The sequence below is a fragment of the Podarcis tiliguerta genome (genome assembly GCF_965153285.1).
Source record: "Podarcis tiliguerta genome assembly, chromosome: 7".
Taxonomy (NCBI): domain Eukaryota; kingdom Metazoa; phylum Chordata; class Lepidosauria; order Squamata; family Lacertidae; genus Podarcis; species Podarcis tiliguerta.
In genome coordinates this window covers 18,156,575-18,179,705 of record NC_139540.1, presented here as the reverse complement: position 1 = coordinate 18,179,705, position 23,131 = coordinate 18,156,575, and the positions used below count along the sequence as shown (strand labels likewise).

Sequence of the window (23,131 nt, the reverse complement as noted above, 5' to 3'; positions counted from 1 at the left end):
GGCTTGTGGGATAGCTGCGCAGCCTGCATTTGCTCCATAAGACGCACACACATTTCCCCTTACTTTTTAGGAGGGAAAAAGTGAGTCGTATAGAGCAAAAAATACGGTACCTCTCTGGCCCAGGCTGTCATCCCCTTCCAGCTAATTGTTGTTTTTGTCTTAGCCAAGAGAGGCAGGGTCCAGAGCTCAAGTGGTCACTCTGACCGATCCACCTTCCCCACATCGTCGAGCCTTACTGACTAAAACCTATGCAACACAACAAGGCTAGGCAGTGCTCTGGACACCCTTTGAAATTCATCCGCTGTAACAGCAGAGTCAAGTTCCTGGTGGATGAAAGCAATTTTATCCTCAAAATGCTTTGCAAACAAGTCACAGCAAGCTATTGTCTGTTCTGTCACATCCAAGTACACAGATGGTTGCAGCTAGGGGAGATCAACCCCACCCTGCTCACACACACACCCAGGTCTCAATGATACCAGATTGGCCTCCTCATCCATAATCAGATCGTGTATGAGGGAAGTCTTACTCAGAATCAACTTGGCATTCAGCAACAGCATTCGCAGACACAAGGGCTGGCTGATAGGATAACCACAATTCTCCAGGTTGGATGGTGGGACTGGCACAAAGCACAGTCACTAAATGCCTAGGTCATGAGCTTGCTACCCAGGCTTCCCATACTATACCTCCTCCTACCCTGAACATCTCCAATTGTGTCCATCCCAAGCTCCCCTCTTCCCAGGCACACCCTACATCCGTTAATTTAATAAGCAAAGAAATCCACAGATTTAAAAGCACACAAAAGCAGTAAAAAACAATTTAAAACATTTTAAATAGGGCAATAAAAACAGCAACAGAAACTCCCAACAAAAACTCTTAAGCAATCTCCCACCCCAGGAATCTGTTCGGCCACGTTGATGTGTCTGGGAGGGAGGGAAGACCTCCAGGTCTCGCAGGAGGGTGATCTCTGGCCGCCTCAGCTTCTGTAGCTGGAGCCACCCAAGGCTCTGCCCTCCCAGGCCAGGTAGAAAAGGCTTCCAAGGCATGGAGCAGGTCTTCCAGGAATTCAAAGTTCCAAATCTCAGGGACATGCATGTATCCATGCAAGTAAACAGACTGATCGCTCCCCACATCACGAAATTAAAAGATGCCTTTTTCTTGGAAGAAAAGCAATGACAAACCTAGACAGCATCTTAAAAAGCAGAGACATCACCTTACCAACAAAGGTCTGTATAGTTAAAGCTATGGTTTCCCCAGTAGCGACGTATGGAAGTGAGAACTGGACCATAAAGAAGGCTGATCACCAAAGAATTGATGCTTTTGAATTATGGTGCTGGAGGAGACTCTTGAGAGTCCCATGGACTGCAAGAAGATCAAACCTATCCATACTGAAGGATATCAGCCCTGAGTGCTCACTGGAAGGACAGATCCTGAAGCTGAGGCTCCAATACTTTGGTTACCTCATGAGAAGAGAAGACTCCCTAGAAAAGACCCTGATGCTGGGAAAGATTGAGGGCACAAGGAGAAGGGGACAAAGAGAATGAGATGGTTGGACAGTGTTCTTGAAGCTACCAGCATGAGTTTGACCAAAGTGCGGGAGGCAGTGGAAGATAGGAGTGCCTGGCATGCTCTGGTCCATGGGGTCACAAAGAGTCGGACACGACTAAATGACTAAACAACAACAACAACAACAACAATGTGGGAATGAAAATTTGTGCTTGTGTACTTCCATCCATGTTTGTGTGAAATATAACCTAAAATGTATATGTCAATTCCTACAATTCATCATGAATTCCTTTTTGCAGTGCAAATAATTATGGAGTTGCATAATAAAGATTTAGCAAATGTGTGGGTTTATTTCTTATATGCTTTTTTCATTAGAGAATCCATTTTGTGTTGGCCTCGGAACTGCTCCCTTTATGGGACAGATGTTGCATTTGTCCTAGGCATGGATCCAGAAAAGGAAATGTAGGATCTCTGCCCACAAAGTATCTGCAGAGAATGAAATGACTAAGCTAACGGCAAAAGAATATGTAGACAAGAATTTAATTAGATATTACAGGCGTAATACAAATAGCAGTGAAATGAAATCAAATAAAAAATCTCAGCATAAAACGTTGCAGCATTTGATAAACAGGGAGAAAATGCTTCCCATTTGCATGCAGGCAAAACATTGCCCATTAAACATTCCTCAAGTAGCCGTAGGACAATGTAAAGATCTTACATACTCTGTAACCATCATCATAACAACTAGATAAATTTAACCCAAGCCAAAGAAGTGTTTCAGCTCAATCCCTGACCTATCCTAGTAGGGCTGAGGAATACTGGAACCCTGAAGCCCTGGAGAACTTCTGTCGGACAGCGTACAATACTGAACTAAACAGACCAATGACCAGACTCAACACTAAGCAGCTTCCTATGTAACAGCAATGTCAGCAAGATGGAAGGGAGCGAGCAGCAGAGCAAAGAGGAGTCTCTTCTCCCAACATTCCCCAATGCAATGTTCCAAATCCCTAGACAGGTGTCACCCTCATCCTCTCACCCTATTCTAGTACATTATTGTCCTTGTCCCTAATGCAACAACCTAACTAGAAAGCACAAGCTGGCCTGCATTCTGAAGATTGTTGTCTATAGTTTTTAACATCAGATGATTAAATATTATTCTAAGTCTGTTCAGCACACACTAGACATGTGCAAACATTATTTTTTACCAATGGAAATTTTATTCTTAGACATGCATCTCTTTGTAGTTTATTAATTTGGTTTCCTGTGAAAATGAAAGGGCTGCCCTTGAAAATGAGGAAACAGTTCAGGGATATTACCATGAGATGTTGATGGTTAGCCAATAAATCAGATTGCAATTTAGTGATCCATGTTGCTGGATTTTAACCTCTCCGTGTATTGGAACAGAGTGTCTCTAAGCCTATCATGTAGAGTTTAACTCTCCAAAAAAGGAAATAAAATCCCTACTCCTTGTTAGTAGATGTGCTATTGAAAATTAAACCAAATGCTTAAAAAACCACACACCTGAGACATTATTAATTAGGCAGAAAAATACCTGCAGCTCATATTATCTATCTATCTATCTATTCAAAATTTGAAATAGCTCCAACAGCAAGCAGTGATTAGAAATAAATAATGTGATTGCTAGTATCATCCATTATAGTGCTATATGTTGTATCCACCTGGACTTAGGAGATGGCAGGTCAGATATATGACCAGTAAATGTAGCTGGCTAGTCAACTTACTCAAAATCCAAATACCTTATCTGTGAAATGGCAGTGGTGTTGAGACAATGAAATATTACTGATTTGAAGTCCGGATTCCAAAAAACTGTTTCTCCAACTTCTCCTAATAGCTGCATTTTTAAAATTCCAAATTAAGTTTTCTGTGACAAGCTTCACTCTTGCACACCAAAAGGTTTACCACGTGAGAGTAAAAAATACTTGCCTCAGAGCAGTCCACCCCATGTTTCTGAATGATGGCACTAGTCTGAATATGCATCCTGATGTGAATGAGAGAAGCCCAGAGCAAATTTGCAAAGAACAGACTCAGCTGAGGCTGGAATAATTCTGCTGTAGGTTTGTAGTCTAAGTGCTTGAACGATTCAGTTATCCCTAGGATAGGATCATTGGAAGGAGGCAAGCAGGACTATAACCAGCCTCTCTTGTTAATCTATGCTGCCACATTTCTAGACAAAGTTTCAAAGAAACAAACAGGAAACTTTTCCCTCATAACAAACAAAAACCTCTGTAACCAGATTGCTGACCATATGTGTTTGTTTCTGTTTAGTATTTATGAACTCTTTGTGCTTGAAATGATTCTGTTGAATGATAGTCCATTTTAAATAATAATGCTTTTGCCTACTAATCATGAATATCAGGAAATTTAGGTTTTTGCAATTAGAGTGAATTAAAGTGCTCTGTCACCCCAGCACAACAAATTCCCTTCAAAGAATATTTTTGTGTGTGTGTGTAATTTGGAAAGTGGCTTGGGAATGCATTGGAAAGTGTGGAATGAATAATTATTAACAGTAAGATGCATAAATACCCCACCAAACAAATCTGAATGAATTCTTATTGTCATATAACCTCCCTGCAAAATAAGTAAGAAAGCCTGGTGCTGAATGAAGACCATATATAATGTAACCATGGCATAACCCTTACGCAAGTAAATCAGGACAAATGCTCAATAAACAGGTCATCTGAAGGAGCCCTAAGTCCTTTAAGCTTCCTGACCTTGGATCTGTATATGAAAAGCTGAATTCCTTCCCCCTACCCACTATATTTAAACTTTGTACTGTAGCTGTTGTGATCATTCCTTGTCATGCTTCTGTAGGGGTTGACGTTTGTTTTTATTCTCATGCCTGCATCAGAACTATAATTCTATCATCTTATTAAGAAAGTTGCCCTTAATTATAATTATCTCTCTGTAGGAAAAAAAATGCAACAGCTGCATCTATTCTGGGAACGGCTCCCCAGACAATGTAATTAAGTTAGATTGGTCGGGAGCTGTCTGTCTAGTTTTGCAAGACGCTAAACATTACTAGTATCTTAATTTCATATGTTTATAATGGGATTGGATCAACTACTGTTGGGTGCACCAGCAAGTAAGCAATCAAAGCTGCAGCTGCCCTAAGCCACACTTTGGAACTTAGTGGAATATGCCAAGGACAACACAAAAAACCACAAAATATATGCCAGCTGGAATTGTGACCAGCCAATATTTGCATTTAGGCAGAGAGAGAAACGCTATGTGATTCCTTCAAAGTGCACTTCCAGTAGAAATCTGGCACACATATAGCCCAATAAATGCAGATTTCAAGTGAGAGGTGGTGTTTTGGCCCAGTGTGGCACTGGGCAAGGTAGGGGGTGGATGCTGTCACCTGGCCGACGAATGAAGAGGCTGTTCCATCTGATGTGGGACATTGGGAAAAGCCTGCAAAATTCAAGTTCAATCTACCTAATAAGGGGCACGATAGGGGCATATATACTGGCTGCATGTTGACTATTATTAACATTAATAAATATGTTAATTACTATTACTATTGCTAATTATTGTAAGATTGTTGATAAATATTGATTATTGTAATCAATAAAGTTGCAATCATTCAATCCCCATGCCATTTGTCTTGATATCATTTCTCCATTGCACACCTCATCCCCAAATGGCTAGGGCTCTGTGGGCATGGTCTTGCAACTGCTGCCAGTGTAGTGTAGTGGTTAAGAGGGGTGGACTCATAATTTGGTGAACCGGGTTCGCGTCTTTGCTCCTCCACATGCAGCTGCTGGGTGACCTTGGGCTAGTCACACTTCTCTGAAGTCTCTTAGCCCCACTCACCTCACAGAGTGTTTGTTGTGGGGGAGGAAGGGAAAGGAGATTGTTAGCTGCTTTGAGACTCCTTCGGGTAGTGATAAAGCGAGATATCAAATCCAAACTCCTCTTTTTCTGCCCCCAAAGGCTAAGTTAGTTTCAACTGAAAACTGAAATTTATAGTAAATTTCTACAAGATATGGCACTGGTGCCAATGGGAGACTTCTTCCTAATGCTAACAGCAATTTCAGAGGAAGAACTTTTATTATTATTATAATTTTTAGGCCAAAGAGTAAAAAGTTAAAGCCCCCCCCCTTTTGTGTTTGCTATCTGTAGAAACAAGGAATTGAACTTGGGGCGTTGTGCATGGAAAGCAGAAGCTCTACCAATGAACTAAGGTCCTTCCATCTACCCCAGCTTATAAGCCAAACACAAATGACATATAAGAACCGCATAGCATCTTCATGCTCTATTAATTGACCACACTTTCTAATAGTGAGCGCAAGTTGGAGAGTGCCAGCAGGATTGCAGACAAAACAGGGCCACTGAAAAAAACAAAGTGACATTATCAGCTTGTTCAAGGGAAATCTTGTGCACGGGGGCTGCGTAAGGGTGTGTGAGGAACCAAGACAGGAGCTTAAGGGTTCTAGGCAGGGCCTAGCAGAATCTTGAGTTTAATGGCTTTTCAGGCCGGCTAACTGACAAAAATGTTTCAGCTGGTCAGTTCAGTAAAATAATGGTGGGCTAATCCTACTTTAAGGCATTTTCACATGCAGTTAGTTATGGTGGTGAACTCATGTATTTATTTTATATTGGCTCAAAAGACAAGCATGGTGATACAAAGCATGTTCTCAATAAAGGAGAGCATGTGTTGCGGATGGGGCCAGACAAAGCACCCAGGGTTATCAGGCAGGCTAGTTTCAAAGGGGTTGGAACTTGATTGGCAGTTGATGTTACTGGGGTAAATTTGATGTTGCAAATTTAGGGGTGGGATCAGTGCTTATTTAAGCAGGGTCCACTGCATTTCTCTTTCTCTTTCGCTGTGGACACCGGATCACCCGCCCGCCCTCCCTTGATTGGGCTTGCGCCTTGACCTTGCTACTGCCTGTCTAGGGGTCGCCTGCATTGGTGTAGGGGCCTGGTAGGAATTTACCTTTTGGCTGATTAGTGTGTGCCAATAGGGTTTTGCCTACTGCGTAGCAAATCGTCACAACTTGTAAGGTTGGCGGTTAGGCATTGGTTCAAATTGGTTGGTGGAGGGGTGTGGATTGGCTGTGCCTACCCCTCCAATGCTGCTGCTGCACGGGAATTCCGTTAAAGGAATTCAGGGGCTTACCATCCCCCTCGTCCAAACCCTTGGTGCAGGGTGCGGGCCGAGTAAGCTCCTGGGAGCAGGCAGGGATGGTACTGAGGGTCTGTGGCGCAGCTCCAGTAATCCCTGGGTCCTGTTCCTCCACACTGGCTCCCGCCGGAGTCCGGGAGTCAGTGCTGTCCCCAAGGCGGGGGGGACAGCTAGTCATAACCAATGCCTAAGCAACCACTCACAATTTGTATGATAATAAAGTTGTGGCCAAAATTATGCCAAAAACCTTAAACAAAAATAATGTGTGAAGTGTGAGTTATTGGGTTAGGGTGTTTTGGGGACCTCAGCACGCAATTGTAAGAGTGGTTTCTCATGAGGATGTTGAAAACACTTCACAAAACCCATGAAGTGGGTTCAATTATACTGTGCAAAAATCATATTGTTCATTTACAACAACTCCTCACGTGACCAGCTCCCCATGATAATATTCTGAACGTATTTCCAAAAAAAAAGAAGAAAAAGGTTTGCCAGGAGAATAGTCACGAACGCTGACAATGAACAAAGTGCAAATATTTACGCATGGCTGGCATTATGCTGGATTTAGTATTGTCTTTGATCTCTATTGTTCAAGAAATTTCTTCCTTAGTTGACTATATATATATATATATATTTAACTAACACCATTATTTTAAGTCAGAATATGCAATATGTAAATGAAGTTTAAGACAGAAGCTCAAAGCTATTATTGTCTGGACAAAACTCTATAACCTTATTACTTGTTTTTTAATTAGACCAGTCTCTTAAAGTGAAATAACATATGAGAATCTTGGCTTTAGCCTTTGATATAGAGTATCCTGTGCATATATAATCACCATAGCTATTAGGAGATGAACCTCCATACTATTATAAAGGGATAAAAAGTATTAACATGGTGAATCTAATTAACAAATCTCTGCTAATTAAGTTTTGTCGATCTATTTTTCCCTGGCATATGGAGAGGTGCTTTGGCATAACCAAGCACATCAGTCTAATTCCACAATATGAGTGACAAGCTTGGGGAAGAATGCTTCTTCAATCTGCTCTTTGAAATTAGCAATTATTAAATTAGCATTTTAATTCTTTACTTTTATATTATAGTTTGCACTTTGGTAATAGAAGCATTTCCATCTTTGTATGTTTATTCTCTTCAGTTATTTAAACATAAATCTTCTTCCATCTGAGGGGGGTGGGGAAATGAGCAAAACAAGACTAGGTCTTTTTTTTCAAGTGTCAGATTAACTATACAGAATTGTTGTAGGAAAGGCAAATGAAGATTTAGTAATCTGACTGATTAATATTGTTTTTATGTTATTTGTGTTATCCCATTAATGGCAGGAATGGATTCTAGTATTAAAAGAATTAAACTACTGATAGGTCTAAGCAATTTAGCAGCATGAACATCCACTGATAAATCTGAATCTTTTCATTGCTGCTAATTAACTCACTTAAGTGGTAGCAGAAATTATTATTGATGTACACACTCATTAAAACTGAAACAGTTTAAAATACCTTGAGCTGTACAATGGCTGTAACATCTATGATCTATATCTACATTGGAACGATTCCAGTGAATTTACTCGCTCTTACAATGTGGGCCCTTCAGGTTACTTATTAGAGAAAAAATGTCAAGCCAATTCACAAGGGGAGGTTCACTGCTAAATGACTGAAAATTCAAGTGATGTCTTGCAATGAGTGGCACAGTTATAGATCAAGCACTGCAGATAGAGTGTTGATATCACCTCAAAATATAATACTTTCCAGTAGGAAAAATTCACCTAAAAGTCACTGAGAGGTGTGATAGGTAAGAACAAAAAAAGTGGAACTGTTAGTTTATCTGGCCCAGCCCACTCACTGACAGTGGCTCTCCAAGGACTCAGTCAACAGCCTTTCTAGTTCAGATTCTTTTGAAACTAGAGATGCTATAGGTTTAACCTGGGACCATATGTATGTCACGAGTTCAGCCTACACTCAAGTAGGCCCCTGGCAGAGACGCATGCCCGACTGGCATGTTCTCTCCCTCCTGGTCGATCGTCCGGGAGCTTCAAAAGCTTTCTTCAGCCCGAACATCACAGCGACTGATGCCAACCGACACCGGCACACTTAGGGATCCGCAGAGTTTGTGCAGTTGTGTAACAGACCTCAGCAACTCAGCATTTTGGCTAATCTACTTTATTTACATATAAACACACACGGAGCACTGCAACATGGCTCCCTCTCTCTCTAGCATCAGGCAGCAAAGAGAAAAAAGAACAAAGGACAATAGTCCCACTTCACGGAACACAGTAACACAAACATCCTGTCTCCGTCACTTCCCACTCTGTGGAGTCAAAACACATACCATCATGTGGAAGACAAAAATCCCATGACTGCAATCATGATGCAGGAATTCTAACATTGTATGGGCTATACCACTGAACTACAGGTCTGCCCCTTTCTGGCATAAATTTTGTGTTGTAATTTGAAAAGTTCAAGAAATGTGTTTTGATGCAGAGCTGTGTGCAGATGGCCTCTCAACATTCTGCATCATGTTTCTGGGAAGAGAAGGAGGGACTATTGCACCAAATTTCACCTGAGGGCAAACCCCCCCCCCTACAACAGTTTCTTGGGAGTGGGGCTAAATATTAGCAAAGGCTGTAGCAAGACTTCTTACACACACACAAACAAACATATTATGTTTTGCCGCTATTAGAAGTTAACAGCAGAAACCCTGTGCCACCATTTTGCATCTCCCACACTGCATATGAACAAAAGAAGAGTCTCTTGGATCAGACGAATGGCCCATCTAGTCACAGCCGCCAACCTGACACCTGTGAAAAGCCTGCAAGCAGGATATGAATGCAATATCACTCTCTGCACTTGTGATTTCCAACAACAGTTATTCAGAGGCTCACAGCTTCTCTCAGTGGAGATAGAACGCAGCCATCATGGCAAGGATTCAACCATGCTTTATTCAGAGCTGACCCATTGAAATTAATGAACACAACTAAGTTAGGTCCGTTATTTTCTGTACGTCTACTCTTAACATAGTTGAATAATGCCCAGGCTTGATCTAGACACACCAATGAAGTGTTTCAGTTAAATGCATAGTAAACTCATACAAGGAAATCCGGTAGGGAAAGATGGGACTCTACAGCGCCATCTGGTGTCACAGTGTTGTATCGCATATACAACACATATAAAATGCTTTTTCTTTACCAATCTAGCTGAGTCCCCAATGTCATTTCAGGGCATTGGGCAGGGGATGACTGCCACAAAAGAATGTTGGATCATTTTTGAAGAAAATTCTACAAAGTGGCCTTTTTATGTATGGGGAAAAGAAAAGAAAAAAATCAGAAAAAGTTATATTTTAAAGTGGCTGTGCTGTAAGTAACTGTCTTAGCACGAATGACAATAGCAACTCTAACTAGTGAGCATAACTCATAGTGTAGCCAAGGACATTTTTTCCTACTAAAACTAACATGAATTTTCATTATTCCTGGAGGTTTTTGTAGCAGAGATAAGGAACTATTTTATATTGCTATTGTCATTAGGAATAACTAAATGTACTGGATTGGCTACTTACGACATGTTTTAAAAAATGTACTCAGCCACTGAGACAATGGACTCACTCCTCAACCTATGTTTTCCTCTGAATTATTTTTCAAATGTATTATTTATTAAAATCCCACTCTGTATGTAGCACCCTGAAAAACTAGTGGTACATTGAAACCCCTCTGCAACTCCTGGAGGCAATCCAGCACAAGATTGAGAAACACAGCACAGGTGAGTAATCAATCATAATTGATATTCCCTGTTTGAGAAGCGAAACCAATGTTTACCACAGCTGGGTAATATATGTGCCACAGAGTGCAAGATAGAATTATTTCATCTTAAAAACAAATCCCTTAGAAAAACAACACAGAAGACTGGCATAGCCCTTTGTCAACCATCTCACATGGAGCAAGTTGGAGAAGACGTTCGACACAGAACTGAGACAATCTAATTGTGCTTTTAGAGTTAATGACATAATTAAGATCTGCCCTAAGTACTTAGCACTGCAAGGGAAAGAAAAAGAATCCAACCTTGAACTATACAATAGCCGAGTACAAATTGTACATTTTCAGTGTAGAAGCATCTGCCATGTTGAGTGGCCTCCTTTTAGAAATACGGTACATTGCCCTCTGCTTTGTGTTTTTGGCATATGCTAAAGACTTTCCTGTTCACCCAAGCATTCCCCGGATTGCTGACATTGTTTAGTGCACTTGCTTTCTCACTGTGGAGATTAGACAGTGTGCACTACGACTGCATTTTATTGTATTGCTTTCTGTTTTTATTATTCATCGTACGGTATTATCATTTGCACACCATTTCGGTAATCTAAACTGATCAGCAATACATACATGTTTCTAAATATAGGCAAATATATTTCTGAACTTGTAGGTGTCTAATTTTATCTCCTGTCTGTAAAATGTGCCTCTGATGCAAACAGTAAGGGCTCCGATAGCAGCATTTTAAGAAACTGCTCACATGGATTTTGGGAATTACAAAACAATTCTCATTCTGAGAAACCCTCAGACCATGAACACACAAAGTAAGCTGCACACCAAGGATGTGAAAACTTCTTTCACGTCAAGGGCCCCATTTCTTCCTGGACATCCTTTTGGGGGGCTACATCATGCTTTGCTGGGCAAGACCAGAAGCAACAGATGTGACTCTTTTTACAGCAATTACATTCTAGCCATAAAAAGTATATGCACACACCTCCACCATCCTCTGTCCTTGCTAACAAGAGGCACCATCATAAATCAGTGACACATTCTAGCCAGGCAAAAACAGAGTGTGGAGCAGTAAGATTTGTGTGGGCTGGGGACACATATCCTGAGGAAAATACCATGGTTCCCCTAACTACATAGGCCGGGGGGGGGGGGTCACCTTTAGCCTGAAGGCCTGAGGTTTCCCATCCCTTCTTTAAAATGTGATTGGCTATTTGGGTGGTTGAGTAAGATACCAGATTCTGCCCTTTGGTGTCCAAAAAGCTAGTCTTAGCATCTTTTATTTTAAGTGATTCTTGTTTGCTCCATTGGATCAGCATAAGAGAGTACTGAGAAAGTCAATCTCATTAGCAGTTGTCTGATAATTAAGTTTTAGAAATCTGCTGGGGTGTTGCTTTGTTTTTGTTTTGTTATTTTGCCAAGCATATGGAGGTGTTTTGCATCCCGTAATACATTAGATTGATGGTAATAAATACAGTTCACCCCGAACACCACAACCCAGGATTGCTGAACACACATGTACAGAAAATGTGCACTGAGTTGTATTTGAGTAACTGACCATTTATAGGGTCAAATAAGATGTGATAGAGGAGGTACGTGATCAAATCAACATAAGTATTTTTCTTTAGTTAAAAGCACCCCAGAAAACTTTAGCTTGGATCAAGACCATGTTGCAGTTCTGCATGATGAGAGGTGGGCTGAAATTTGGCAGATACCTGTTTCAGATCTGTTTCAGGAGTCACGATTTGACCCACAAAACCACTTGGGAAATGAAGGGGCTTACAATTGCAGTATGTGTGTGCCTTTACTGGCAACTTCTGTAAAACAACAGCAGCAGAGTTGGCTGCTGGCACCTTTATTTGTTGTTATGTGATTTCTTACTCACCCTTCACCATAAGGTTCCAGAGTAGGTTGCAACAATGTAAAAATACAATATTGAGATCACTAAAAAAAACCTAGAGTCGGACACGACTGGCCCGTATGGGCAGGGGTATCTTTACCTTTTAAAAATACCATATTTTCCCATGTATAAGACTATATTTTTCCCTAATTTTTTAAAGGCTAAAATTAGGGGTCGTCTTATACACAGAATGTTTAAAATTTCATTTCTTAATTTTGGACTCAAAAAATAGGGGTCGTCTTATACATGGGGGTGTCTTATAGACGGAAAAATACGGTAAGTTGCAATGTGAAAAATGGGATGTCTCTATCCTAAAGTGTCCCTATCAAGTAGGAATAACGGCAGCCAGAGTTCTTGTGTTGCAACTGCAACACCAAAGCAAATGTTGCTGTTGTTCTTTGCTTTGTTAATGCAAGAAAGAAGAAGAAATGGGGCAAGGTAATAATCTTCCCCGCAACAAATAATTTCACACACCCTTAATTATTTTGCCCCTCTGCTTTAACTTTGTTTGGGTGATTTGACCAAAATGCCCCATATGCACACAAATAGGACAAGCTGCTGAAGGAAAACAAAAGGATACCAGCCTAGACAGGGCCGGCCCACCCATGAGGCAATATGATGTTACCACCTCAAATAGTAGAATGCACAGGGCAAGCCAATATGATCGCCAAGGAATGCATCACCAGCTGCAACTGCCATGAAAATCAAACACTGTGCTCTGCCTCTCTGACTTTCCAGATTGATACTTTACTTCTAGATAACACCATAGCCAAATTCAACTCTAAAACACTGGCTTTTCTCCTTCTTGAGACCCACCCATTTGCTGTCTTGCACAGAGCCCCCTTAATCCTCAGTTGAATCATAGAATCATAGAATCATAGAATCATAGAGTTGGAAGAGACCACAAGGGCCATCGAGTCCAACCCCCTGCCAAGCAGGAACCACCATCAGAGCAAGCCTCTGCTTAAAGACCTCCAAAGAAGGAGACTCCACCACACTCCTTGGCAGCAAATTCCACTGTCGAACAGCTCTTACTGTCAGGAAGTTCTTCCTAATGTTTAGGTGGAATCTTCTTTCTTGTAGTTGTCTTAATGGCACATCTCCAAGGCAACTCCTGGACTCAGGAGTTCAGGAAGCTAGCCTGGCTTGATTAGCTTTTAACAATAGCTGGATCCAGAGATTATAGAAGTCTGGCACCCACAAACTCATAACACAATGTTGAAGGAGCGTCTCCACCCCCATCATTCTACCCAGACACTGAAGTCCAGCACTGAGGGCCTTCTGGCGGTTCCCTCACTGCGAGAAGCCAAGTTACAGAGAACCAGGCAGAGGGCCTTCTTGGTAGTGGCACCCACCAGATGTCAAAGAGAACAACAACTACCAGACTTTTAGAAGACATCTGAAGGCAGCCCTGTTTAGGGAAGTTTTTAATGTTTGATGGGTTACTGTATTTTAGTATTTTGTTGGAAGCCGCCCAGAGTGGCTGGGGAAGCCCAGCCAGATGGGCGGGGTATAAATAATAAATTATTATTATTATTATTATTATTATTATTATTATTTAGCTAATTTGAATAAGCTTCACCAAATTTCTCCAAGTGGCATTGACCACACAGTTCCAATTTACACAACAAATCGGCATTCAAGGCAATAGTTCTGCACAAATGAAACAACATTAGGGGTTTCAAGGGAAGTTAGAGGCATTTCAATAAGATCTGTAGCATTTTCTCAGAGGCAATTTTGCAGAAATTAACATACAACAATGAATCACTCACCATATTGTTGGTGGCTCAGAACCTTCTATTTCCAGGTAATCGTATTTCTCTTCCATCTGAAAATCTGTAAAAATGAGTGAAATGGTGTCCCCAGGCTCGGCCACAATGGTCCACGTGCACTCTGCATTATTGTGGTATTCATTAGGGAAATTTGGGCTAGAAACGATGCCACTGGATCCTCTCATTGTCCCTCCACATGCATCCTCCGCTGTTGAAAAGAATAAAATGGAGGCACAAGTTAGAAGACAGTAATTCATAGCAGGTGTTTCATGCTAAACTAAATGCATGGGTAAGATAGATATCAATCATTTTGCAGAATTTGGCAGTACAGTGGTACCTCAGGTTACATATGCTTCAGGTTACAGACTCTGCTAACCCAGAAATAGTGCTTCAGGTTAAGAACTTTGCTTCAGGATAAGAAGAGAAATCGTGCTCCGGCGGTGCGGCAGCAGCAGGAGGCCCCATTAGCTAAAAGTGGTGCTTCAGGTTAAGAACAGTTTCAGGTTAAGACCAGACCTCCGGAACGAATTAAGTACTTAACCCGAGGTACCACTGTATAGGAGTGTTGGGGCAGAGTATCAGCTTGCCAGCACAAAGGATATCAGAGTTTGTTGGTATTTTTGTGTGAATGGGGCAGTAACTTGCTGCAACCTACCCAAATTGCCATCTATTTCATTCTGAAAACAGCCACTCAGCAACCGACCAAGGATATCAATATCAGCTCTTGATTTTCTCCATTCCTAAGACTGACAAAACATTCCCTCACCTCTTTATGCTGTCGGGTGGTTTGGCTTTTGTCAGGCATTTGGCTTATTGGGAACCCAAGTTGCAATGGCCTGCTCTTATAATTTTTATTACAATAGAAATTAGGTCAGCCTTCATTTGCCGGCCCCATCCTCACCTGAGTAATATTATACTCTGATCTACTAGTGTTCTGATGAATAGTTTACGGTTATTATCTTGAATGTCATGTCCCTTGCACTCCCGTGCTCATGCTTTTTACAACGGAGCCATTTTAATAAAGGAGACTTTTTTTCAACACGGCACATATTTCAAAGGATGGCTCTATAAAGTGCTTCTTTCTGAGAAACATGTTCTGCATTATAATGCATTCAAGGATGAGACTCCAGACTACACTCAGCTCTTTATTGTATGACCCTTGGGGTCCCAGTTCTGAAAAGTAAATCTAGGAAAAGATTTAAAATATGAAAATAATTGCATTGCTGTTGTTGGGCCCCGGTGATTTATATCCACAGCGTGAGATGCTGGGAGCACAAGCCTCTCTAAATGTCATGTTTTCTGCACATCGGAACTCCAAATCCCAAGCCATGTGTGCCTTGATGTGGAGAGGAGGAGTTGCATAAGGAAATTTCTGAATGAGGATTTAGCAGTGGCGTAGCGTGGGGGGTGCAGGGGGGGCCGGCCGCACCGGGCGCAACATCTGGGGGGGGGCACGCTCGCACTCGCAGCTCTCTGCCCCTACCTGGCTCACTCACTCTCTCTCACTGCAGTGCTGGCTGTGCGAATCCGATCCGAGCCGCCGGGTCGCCACCCACTGTGGAGGGGAGGGTGCCAGGCGTGCGGTGCGGTGCGGAGAGAGAGCGAGGGACTATCTGGGGGAGGGACAGTGCAGCGGGGGGGGAGCAAATTACTTGCCTTGCCCCGGGTTAGGGGGCGCAAATTACTTGCCTTGCCCCGGGTGCTGACAACCCACGCTACGTCACTGGGATTTAGACAAATTCATGGAGGCAAAGGCTATCGATGCCTACTAGCCACGATGGCTATGCTCTGCCACCACAGTTGGAGGCAGTAATGCTTCTGAATACCAGTTGCTGGAAACCACCGGACGGGAGAGTGTTCCTGTGCTCAATTCCTGCTTGCTGGTTTCCCACAGACTTCTGGCTGGCCACTGCGAGGAAAAAATGGTGGACTAGATGAGCCATTGGCCTGATCCAGCAAGCTCTTCTGATATTCTCATGTTGTTATGATATCTGAGCACTCTTACTTATCCATTACATTTCTAGTCTCACCACTCCCAAAGGCCGGTGGTAAATTTTGAAGTGCAAGAGATCATCATAATACCCCCATAGTCATGCCAGGTAGGGGAATCCATAGCCTCACATAGCAGCAGCAGTACATAGTCTAATACCCGATTTATTAGGACCAAGATATCAGGAATCCTGGCTTGGGGTTTTGTAATAGTAACTTGAGAGATAATGACTACACTAAGGTAATCTAATTTAAATCCAGGTCTCTTCATCTAGTTCAAAACAATGGCTCTAAGAACAGCAAACACAGTAAACTAAACTATTAATGCCAGTTTTAAAATTGGAAAAAAAATACGTGAGCAAAGAACATTGTAAAATCTAGTATTTGATGTGGTTCATGCTGTATTAGTTCATCTCATAAGAGACTTTGCACATGACACAAATGCAAAAAGAAAGAGGACAGCAAAATTTCAGCAGCACACTGCTTGTCTTCTTAATCCCATAATGGTTAGGCATTAGTGTTAAAGAAGCCCTCGCTTTTATCTTAAGATAAAGTGTCTCTTATGACAAAATACTTTCAAGATCCCAGTCTCCTTTCACTTCTGTGTGAGCGTAATTAGTCAGAGAATTTAAAATTCCGCCTTCCAGAATGTGATTTCCGATTATCGCTTTCTCCCAAATATGACTTGACCTATTCAGGATAGACTTTCAGCCAAATTACAGTGATTGCTTGGTCAGCTCTTTATTTTTCCTCTTCTGCCAAAAATGTATCTGCCAAAGTTCCACTTTATAGAATCATAGAATTGTAGAGTTGGAAGAGACCCTGAGGAACATCTACTCCATCCCCCGGCAACGCAGGAATCTCAACTAAAGCACCCATGACAGTGTTGAACTGTTTCTTTAAATCTAAAGGTTCATCATTGTTTCACCCAATGTGTATACCTTTAAGTGGCCAGAGCAAGGGCCAGAGTAAACTAATGAGATCCAGCCTTGCAGCTGTGAGGCATATCAGGTGCTGCTGAGTTGCTTTGATTAAGCTGTGTTGGGAATTGGCCACAGTATATAAGGAGCAGCACCTAGCTCTGCCATTTTACCCTGGGGATGGGTTGGTGTTTGGGTCGTGTTTGTTTGTTTGTATTTAGTGTTTAAGGAGTTTTTGTTTTTCTTATTAAAACCTTGTTTGTTATTTTTGAGTCCCTTCTTTTTAATGCAAGCTCTCCCCAGCAAGCTCTCTGCGCTACTATACTGCGAAAAGCCAACATCTTTGGTTATGGGCCCAGCTGCTGAGTGGATGACTGCATATTTTTGGACTCTGAGAAAGGTTTGAAAACTCCTTCTCCTGTTAGCGTAGTTTTTTGTGGGTCTGGAAGAGTTCCAGAATGGTTGACCGGGTTCCTGAAGCGGAGAAGGCTCTGGTCTTCCCACAGCTAACAGATGAGAACTATAGTTTATGGTCTTTTCGGGTGGAGGCGCTTTTGACCTCTAGAGATTTATGGACCTATGTAACTAAAGACCCTCCTGACCCTGTAACTGATGCTTGGTCGAAAGGAGATGCGAAAGCCAGGGCGATAATTAATTTGGCAGTCAGCGACCAGCAAGTAGTTTATATAAGAAATAAGAAAACTGCCAAAGAAATGTGGGACAGTCTTGCAGCAGTGCATATTAGAAAAGAGTCAGCGTCTGCATTGACGTATTTCAAGCAGTTGTACCAGACGAAGTTGCAGCCTGGTGGTGATTTGGCAGCACACTTGAGACGTCTGGAGGCAATACGCTGCGAATTAATTCGAAGGGACATGGAGATACCTGATATTCAGTATGTTTTTATCATCCTTTGTTCCCTTAATGAGGACTTTGATGGTATAGCTAGCCAGATATCTGCTGTTCCACCAGCACAATTAACTGTGGAAGGGGTAACGGCAAGATTAATGGGCGAGCTGGACAGAAGGGAGGCTTGTGCCATAAGCACTCCTATTTCCAGAAGTAATGAGGAACGCCATATGCAAACTTGTGGTGATACGACTGCATTTAAAGCTGCAAGGCGTTGTTGGTTCTGCAATAAGCAAGGACATTTTGCAAAGGACTGCAGATCCAAAAGAAAGCAAAGTACTCCCAAGACTGTTTCTGTTCGTCAGTCACGGTCGTCAGCCCAGCAGCCGACATCGTACCGTAAAGACAGAAACGAGCCACGAGCTTTTCATGCTTGGACAACAGGTCGTAAAAGACTTAAAGGTGCCAAGTGGAAGTCTTTTGTTGTGGACTCAGGTGCGTCTCAGCACGTTTGCAACGATCGAAGCTTGTTTATTTCTTTCGAAGAGGAAATTGGTAATGTACATTTAGCCAATTCACAAGTCTTGCAGTCGCTTGGCAGAGGTACTGTTAAACTTGACTCTTTAAACATTACGATAGCAAACTGCATTTACTGCCCATCAGTAGACAATTTATTATCAGTAAGGTGTTTTGCTCGTCAAGGTATAACTGTGCGTTTCTTAAATTCAATGTGTGAGTTTTTTGAGGGGAACAAACGTCTATTGTATGCCCGGGAATCTGATGGTTTATATAGGCTGTATTTTCGCACCTACTCCCAATCGCCTATAAATTGCAGAGCAGCACAGTCAAGCCAGGGGTTGAGGAATGTAAGGCCACATTCCGGGTGTGTCCACGAGGTGCACAGACTTCTGGGACACCTGAATTTTGCTGATGTAATTAAGACAAAGAATATTGTTACTGGCCTCAACTTAAAACCATGTAAATTCTTTATGCAATGTCTGTCCTGTTGCAAAAATAAGATCAAGGTTGCACGCAAGGGTAGGTGCTCAGATAGGAAAGTAACTGAGCCATTTGAGCGTGTACATTGTGATCTAGTTGGGCCACTCCCACCATCATTAGGAGGTTCTAAGTACTGGCTTACCCTGATAGACCAGTATAGTAGATATTGTTGGACTTATGCAATAGCTGAGAAATCCCAAGCATTTGAGAAGTACAAAGTTTTTTGCAACTGGGTAAAAACGCACTTTAACAAACCAATTAAGAACCTGTTTTCTGACCGGGGCGGGGAATTTGTTTCTGAGGATTTTGAGAAATTCCTGGAAGCGCAGGGGACTACTCATGAGTTATCTTGCCCCCGAAGTCCCTGGCAAAATGGGCTTGTTGAAGTTGTGCAGCGTGACCTGCAGGCAGGGGTTAAAACTTATCTGCACGATGCTAATCTGCCCAAAGATTTTTGGGCTGAAGCGCTCAATGCGTTTTGCTTTGTTAAAAATCGCAGTTATCATTCTGGTTTAGATGTCACCCCCTATGAGAAGTTGTTTAAAAAACGCCCTAATCTGAAATACCTACGAATTTGGGGTTCAGATGTAATTATGCATTATCCCGCTAAGCAGAAATTGGGTGAGCGTAGTGTTCAAGGAAAATTAATGGGCTACCAGCAGGGGGCGTACAGAATTTACATACCAGCAACTGGCAAATTTCATATTACCAGAAGCATGATACAAACTGTAAATTGGAATGGAGTTGCTGTTTTCCAAGATACTGATGGTATAAATGAAACAGAGGAAGAAGAGGAAGCAGGAGCAGCAGCAGCAGGAAATGGTGCTTTAGAATTAATGAGAGAAGACAAAAAGCCTGTTGAATCTGATAATTTGTTTGATGATTTAAAGTTACAGGCACCCGAGGGGAGGTTAGATTCTCTTGAGTTTTCTGACCGTGAGCTTAGCCTACAGGCATCTCTTCAGTCTGACAATGATGGTTTACAACCTGAAACTAGTAGTTCACTTAGTCCTGTTAAGTCTGAGGAGTCTGACTCTCCTTCCGGACTGAGACGTTCAGATAGAAAGAGGCAGAAGCCACAACGATTTGCAGATGAACATTTTAATACTGTGTATGCCAATAAGGCGATTTTTGAGCCAAAAAGCTACAACGATGTTCAGAATTTACCTAAGCACCAAGCTGTAAATTGGTATAAAGCTATGAACTCTGAGATAGCTTCTTTAAAAGAGCATAACACTTGGTCTCTTGTACCTCAAACCCCAGATATGAGACTTATAGATTCAAAATGGGTTTATAGAGCTAAAATGAATGACAAAAATGAAGTTGTAAGGTACAAGGCGAGATTAGTCGCTAGAGGTTTTCAACAAATTCCAGGTGAAGATTATGATTTGTGTTAAAATAATTGCAGGGGTGTGTCTGGTATGGTGTTTTGTTATAACGGTTGTCCTTTTGAATGGAAGTCCCAGACACAAACCATTATTTGTCTCTCCACAACAGAGAGTGAATTATGTGGATGCGTTCAGGCCACTCGTGATATAGAATGGTATATGCAAGTATTTGCTGACCTACAGATGCAAGTAACACTACCAGTGAAAGTTTACATTGATTCCCAGAGTGGACTCGCTATCCTATGTTCGGAAACCAATATGCAGCGCACTAGAGTCTTAAGATTACGTTTGCAGTTTGTAAAGAAACTAATTGCTGACGAAATGATTGTATTTAAATATGTTCCAGGTGACAATCAAATTGCAGACATTTTTACTAAAGCACTTCCAAAGGTTACACATGAAAAACATGTACAAAGAATGCTTTATGTTTTTGTTCCACAATGATGAACCGCAGGGGAAATGTTGAACTGTTTCTTTAAATCTAAAGGTTCATCATTGTTTCACCCAATGTGTATACCTTTAAGTGGCCAGAGCAAGGGCCAGAGTAAACTAATGAGATCCAGCCTTGCAGCTGTGAGGCATATCAGGTGCTGCTGAGTTGCTTTGATTAAGCTGTGTTGGGAATTGGCCACAGTATATAAGGAGCAGCACCTAGCTCTGCCATTTTACCCTGGGGATGGGTTGGTGTTTGGGTCGTGTTTGTTTGTTTGTATTTAGTGTTTAAGGAGTTTTTGTTTTTCTTATTAAAACCTTGTTTGTTATTTTTGAGTCCCTTCTTTTTAATGCAAGCTCTCCCCAGCAAGCTCTCTGCGCTACTATACTGCGAAAAGCCAACAGACAGATGGCCATCCAACCTCTGCTTGAAAACCTCCAATGAAGGTTCACTGCCTTCTGAGGGAGTCTGTTCCACTGTTGAACAACTCTTACCACCTTACCATCTCCTGGTGTTTAGTCAGAATCACCTTTATTATAACTAGAAACAATTGGTTCAGGTCCTACTCTGTGGAGGAGAAGAAAACAAGCTTGCTCCATCATCCATGTGACAGCCCTTTAGATATTTGAAGATGGCTATCATATATCCACTCAGTCTCCTCTTTTCTGTACTCAACTCCCTCAACTGTTCCTCATAAGGCTTGGTTTCCAGACCCTTGATCGTCATAGTTGCTCTCCTCTGCACACATCCCAGCTTGTCAATTTGTGTAACTGAGTCCCTCCTGCAAGCCCCTCTACCCTCTTGCCTGTCCTGTCCATTGATGGAAGTCTAGTTACTTCTTCAGGTTTCCCAACAGGCAGAAGAATGTAAATATATGTGTTCCCTCTTTAAGACAGAAGAGTGCAAATTACCCCTTAGTTTACTTTAGTCTGATGGTGAACAGTTTAATTTATGATTTCTAATTTGCAATCAGCACACTAAACTTTGGCCTGGTTAATTTAAAAGGTGAACACAAGAGCACCACCTTTAAATTATTGTATATAAAAATCACATTTGCTTTCTTTAAAATAGAGATTGATTAAGTCATGTATGCCCTCTGTTTAACCGTTGTAATGATTTATCACTACAAATTGGATTTGGTGAGTAATGATAAACTGTAATTTATTGCACTGGTTGTAAAGGGCACATAAAGCAATTTGGGTCGGGCAAAACATTTCTCAAAAATGAAAATAGTTCCCTCCCCCCCGAAAAAATCACAAATTCCTACACTTTGTGAGTTAACTTATCCTTCACATTCCCTTCATGCCGGCTACTAACAATAACTCTGTACAAAGCTCTCTGCATACAAAATGGTGGCATTCTTTACCATACTGACAGTATGGAAATGAGTGCAATACATCAGGTTTTGGAATGGGAAGAGACCCCATTACCTGAATGAAAGAATGAGGGCAACTGAAGATTGGATGGCTAGGACACTAATCAGAAACACAAGGATGGGGGAATGGGTGTCCCACCAACTAGTCTAGGGAATGGAATATATTCATACTATGTCCAGAAACTGCTGGTAGAAACATCTTGTTTTCATTTTGCCTTTGTGCTGACCTTAACAGCCCAGTGGTGTACAGCCCAGTGAACATAGATTTGCTATAAGCAGCACAACAGCACCCATTTAGTACTTACTATCAGGGTTGTTTATGAATGATAAGAATGTGGATTTACCCACCCTTTCTGCATATGACTAAGTGAGAAGTTACTGATCCATATTAACAATTCTAAGCAAAAAGAAGAGAAGAAGAAGAAGAGTTTGGATTTGATATCCCGCTTTATCACTACCCGAAGGAGTCTCAAAGCAGCTAACATTCTCCTTTCCCTTCCTCCCCCACAACAACAGGTGAGTGGGGCTGAGAGACTTCAGAGACATGTGACTAGCCAGATTACGAGACTACCACTCTTAAACACTACACCACACTGGCTCTCAAAGTGGGAAGTGGTGGTTCTTCAGGCTAACCAAGGCAAAGTGTGGTCCTCTGCAAATTACACAGAGGACTATCATATTTTCTTCAGTGATCAGGTGAACAACCTAAGACCACCTTCCAAATAATACCCTTGTTTACATTTCCTGTCAACTATTTGGCAAGCATCAGACCCCAGCAGATAGTTACTTTCCATCCTCCAATGTGTTCTCCCAGTGCCAGGTACTTAACTGTTGACTTGAGCAGTCAGCACATGCAGTATGACAACCTGGTAGTCTCCTTTAGTGACAGTGACTGCAGCAGTGAAGCAATCTGGGAACCTTATAGCCAACAGTGCCGTGGTGGGGTTAGATTATGATGATTCCCAGGTTGCCATTCCCTGCTTTGTCCAGTAGTTAAGAAGGCAATAGGAAATCTGTTCCCTGGGCCCTGAATGGAGCTGTTTGGCATTTCTCAGCCAGATCCTCTATTTCATCAATCTGGTAGCTTCACAGAAAGGCTTTATCG

At 41.9% G+C, this 23,131-nt stretch overlaps 1 protein-coding gene across 4 annotated transcripts in view; it reads right to left on the bottom strand.

Moving 5' to 3' along the window:
• Positions 1-23,131, bottom strand: part of CSMD3 (CUB and Sushi multiple domains 3) — a 568,382-nt gene that overhangs the window by 358,864 nt on the left and 186,387 nt on the right. For all 4 annotated transcript variants that reach the window (XR_014513736.1, XM_083450329.1, XM_083450330.1 and 1 more), the window contains exon 5: positions 14,077-14,284. Coding sequence is in view for 3 of the 4 variants with exons in the window: in XM_083450329.1 (XP_083306455.1) it covers positions 14,077-14,284 (208 nt within the window). In the remaining variant the exon portion in view is untranslated. The remainder of the gene's footprint in view (positions 1-14,076; positions 14,285-23,131) is intronic.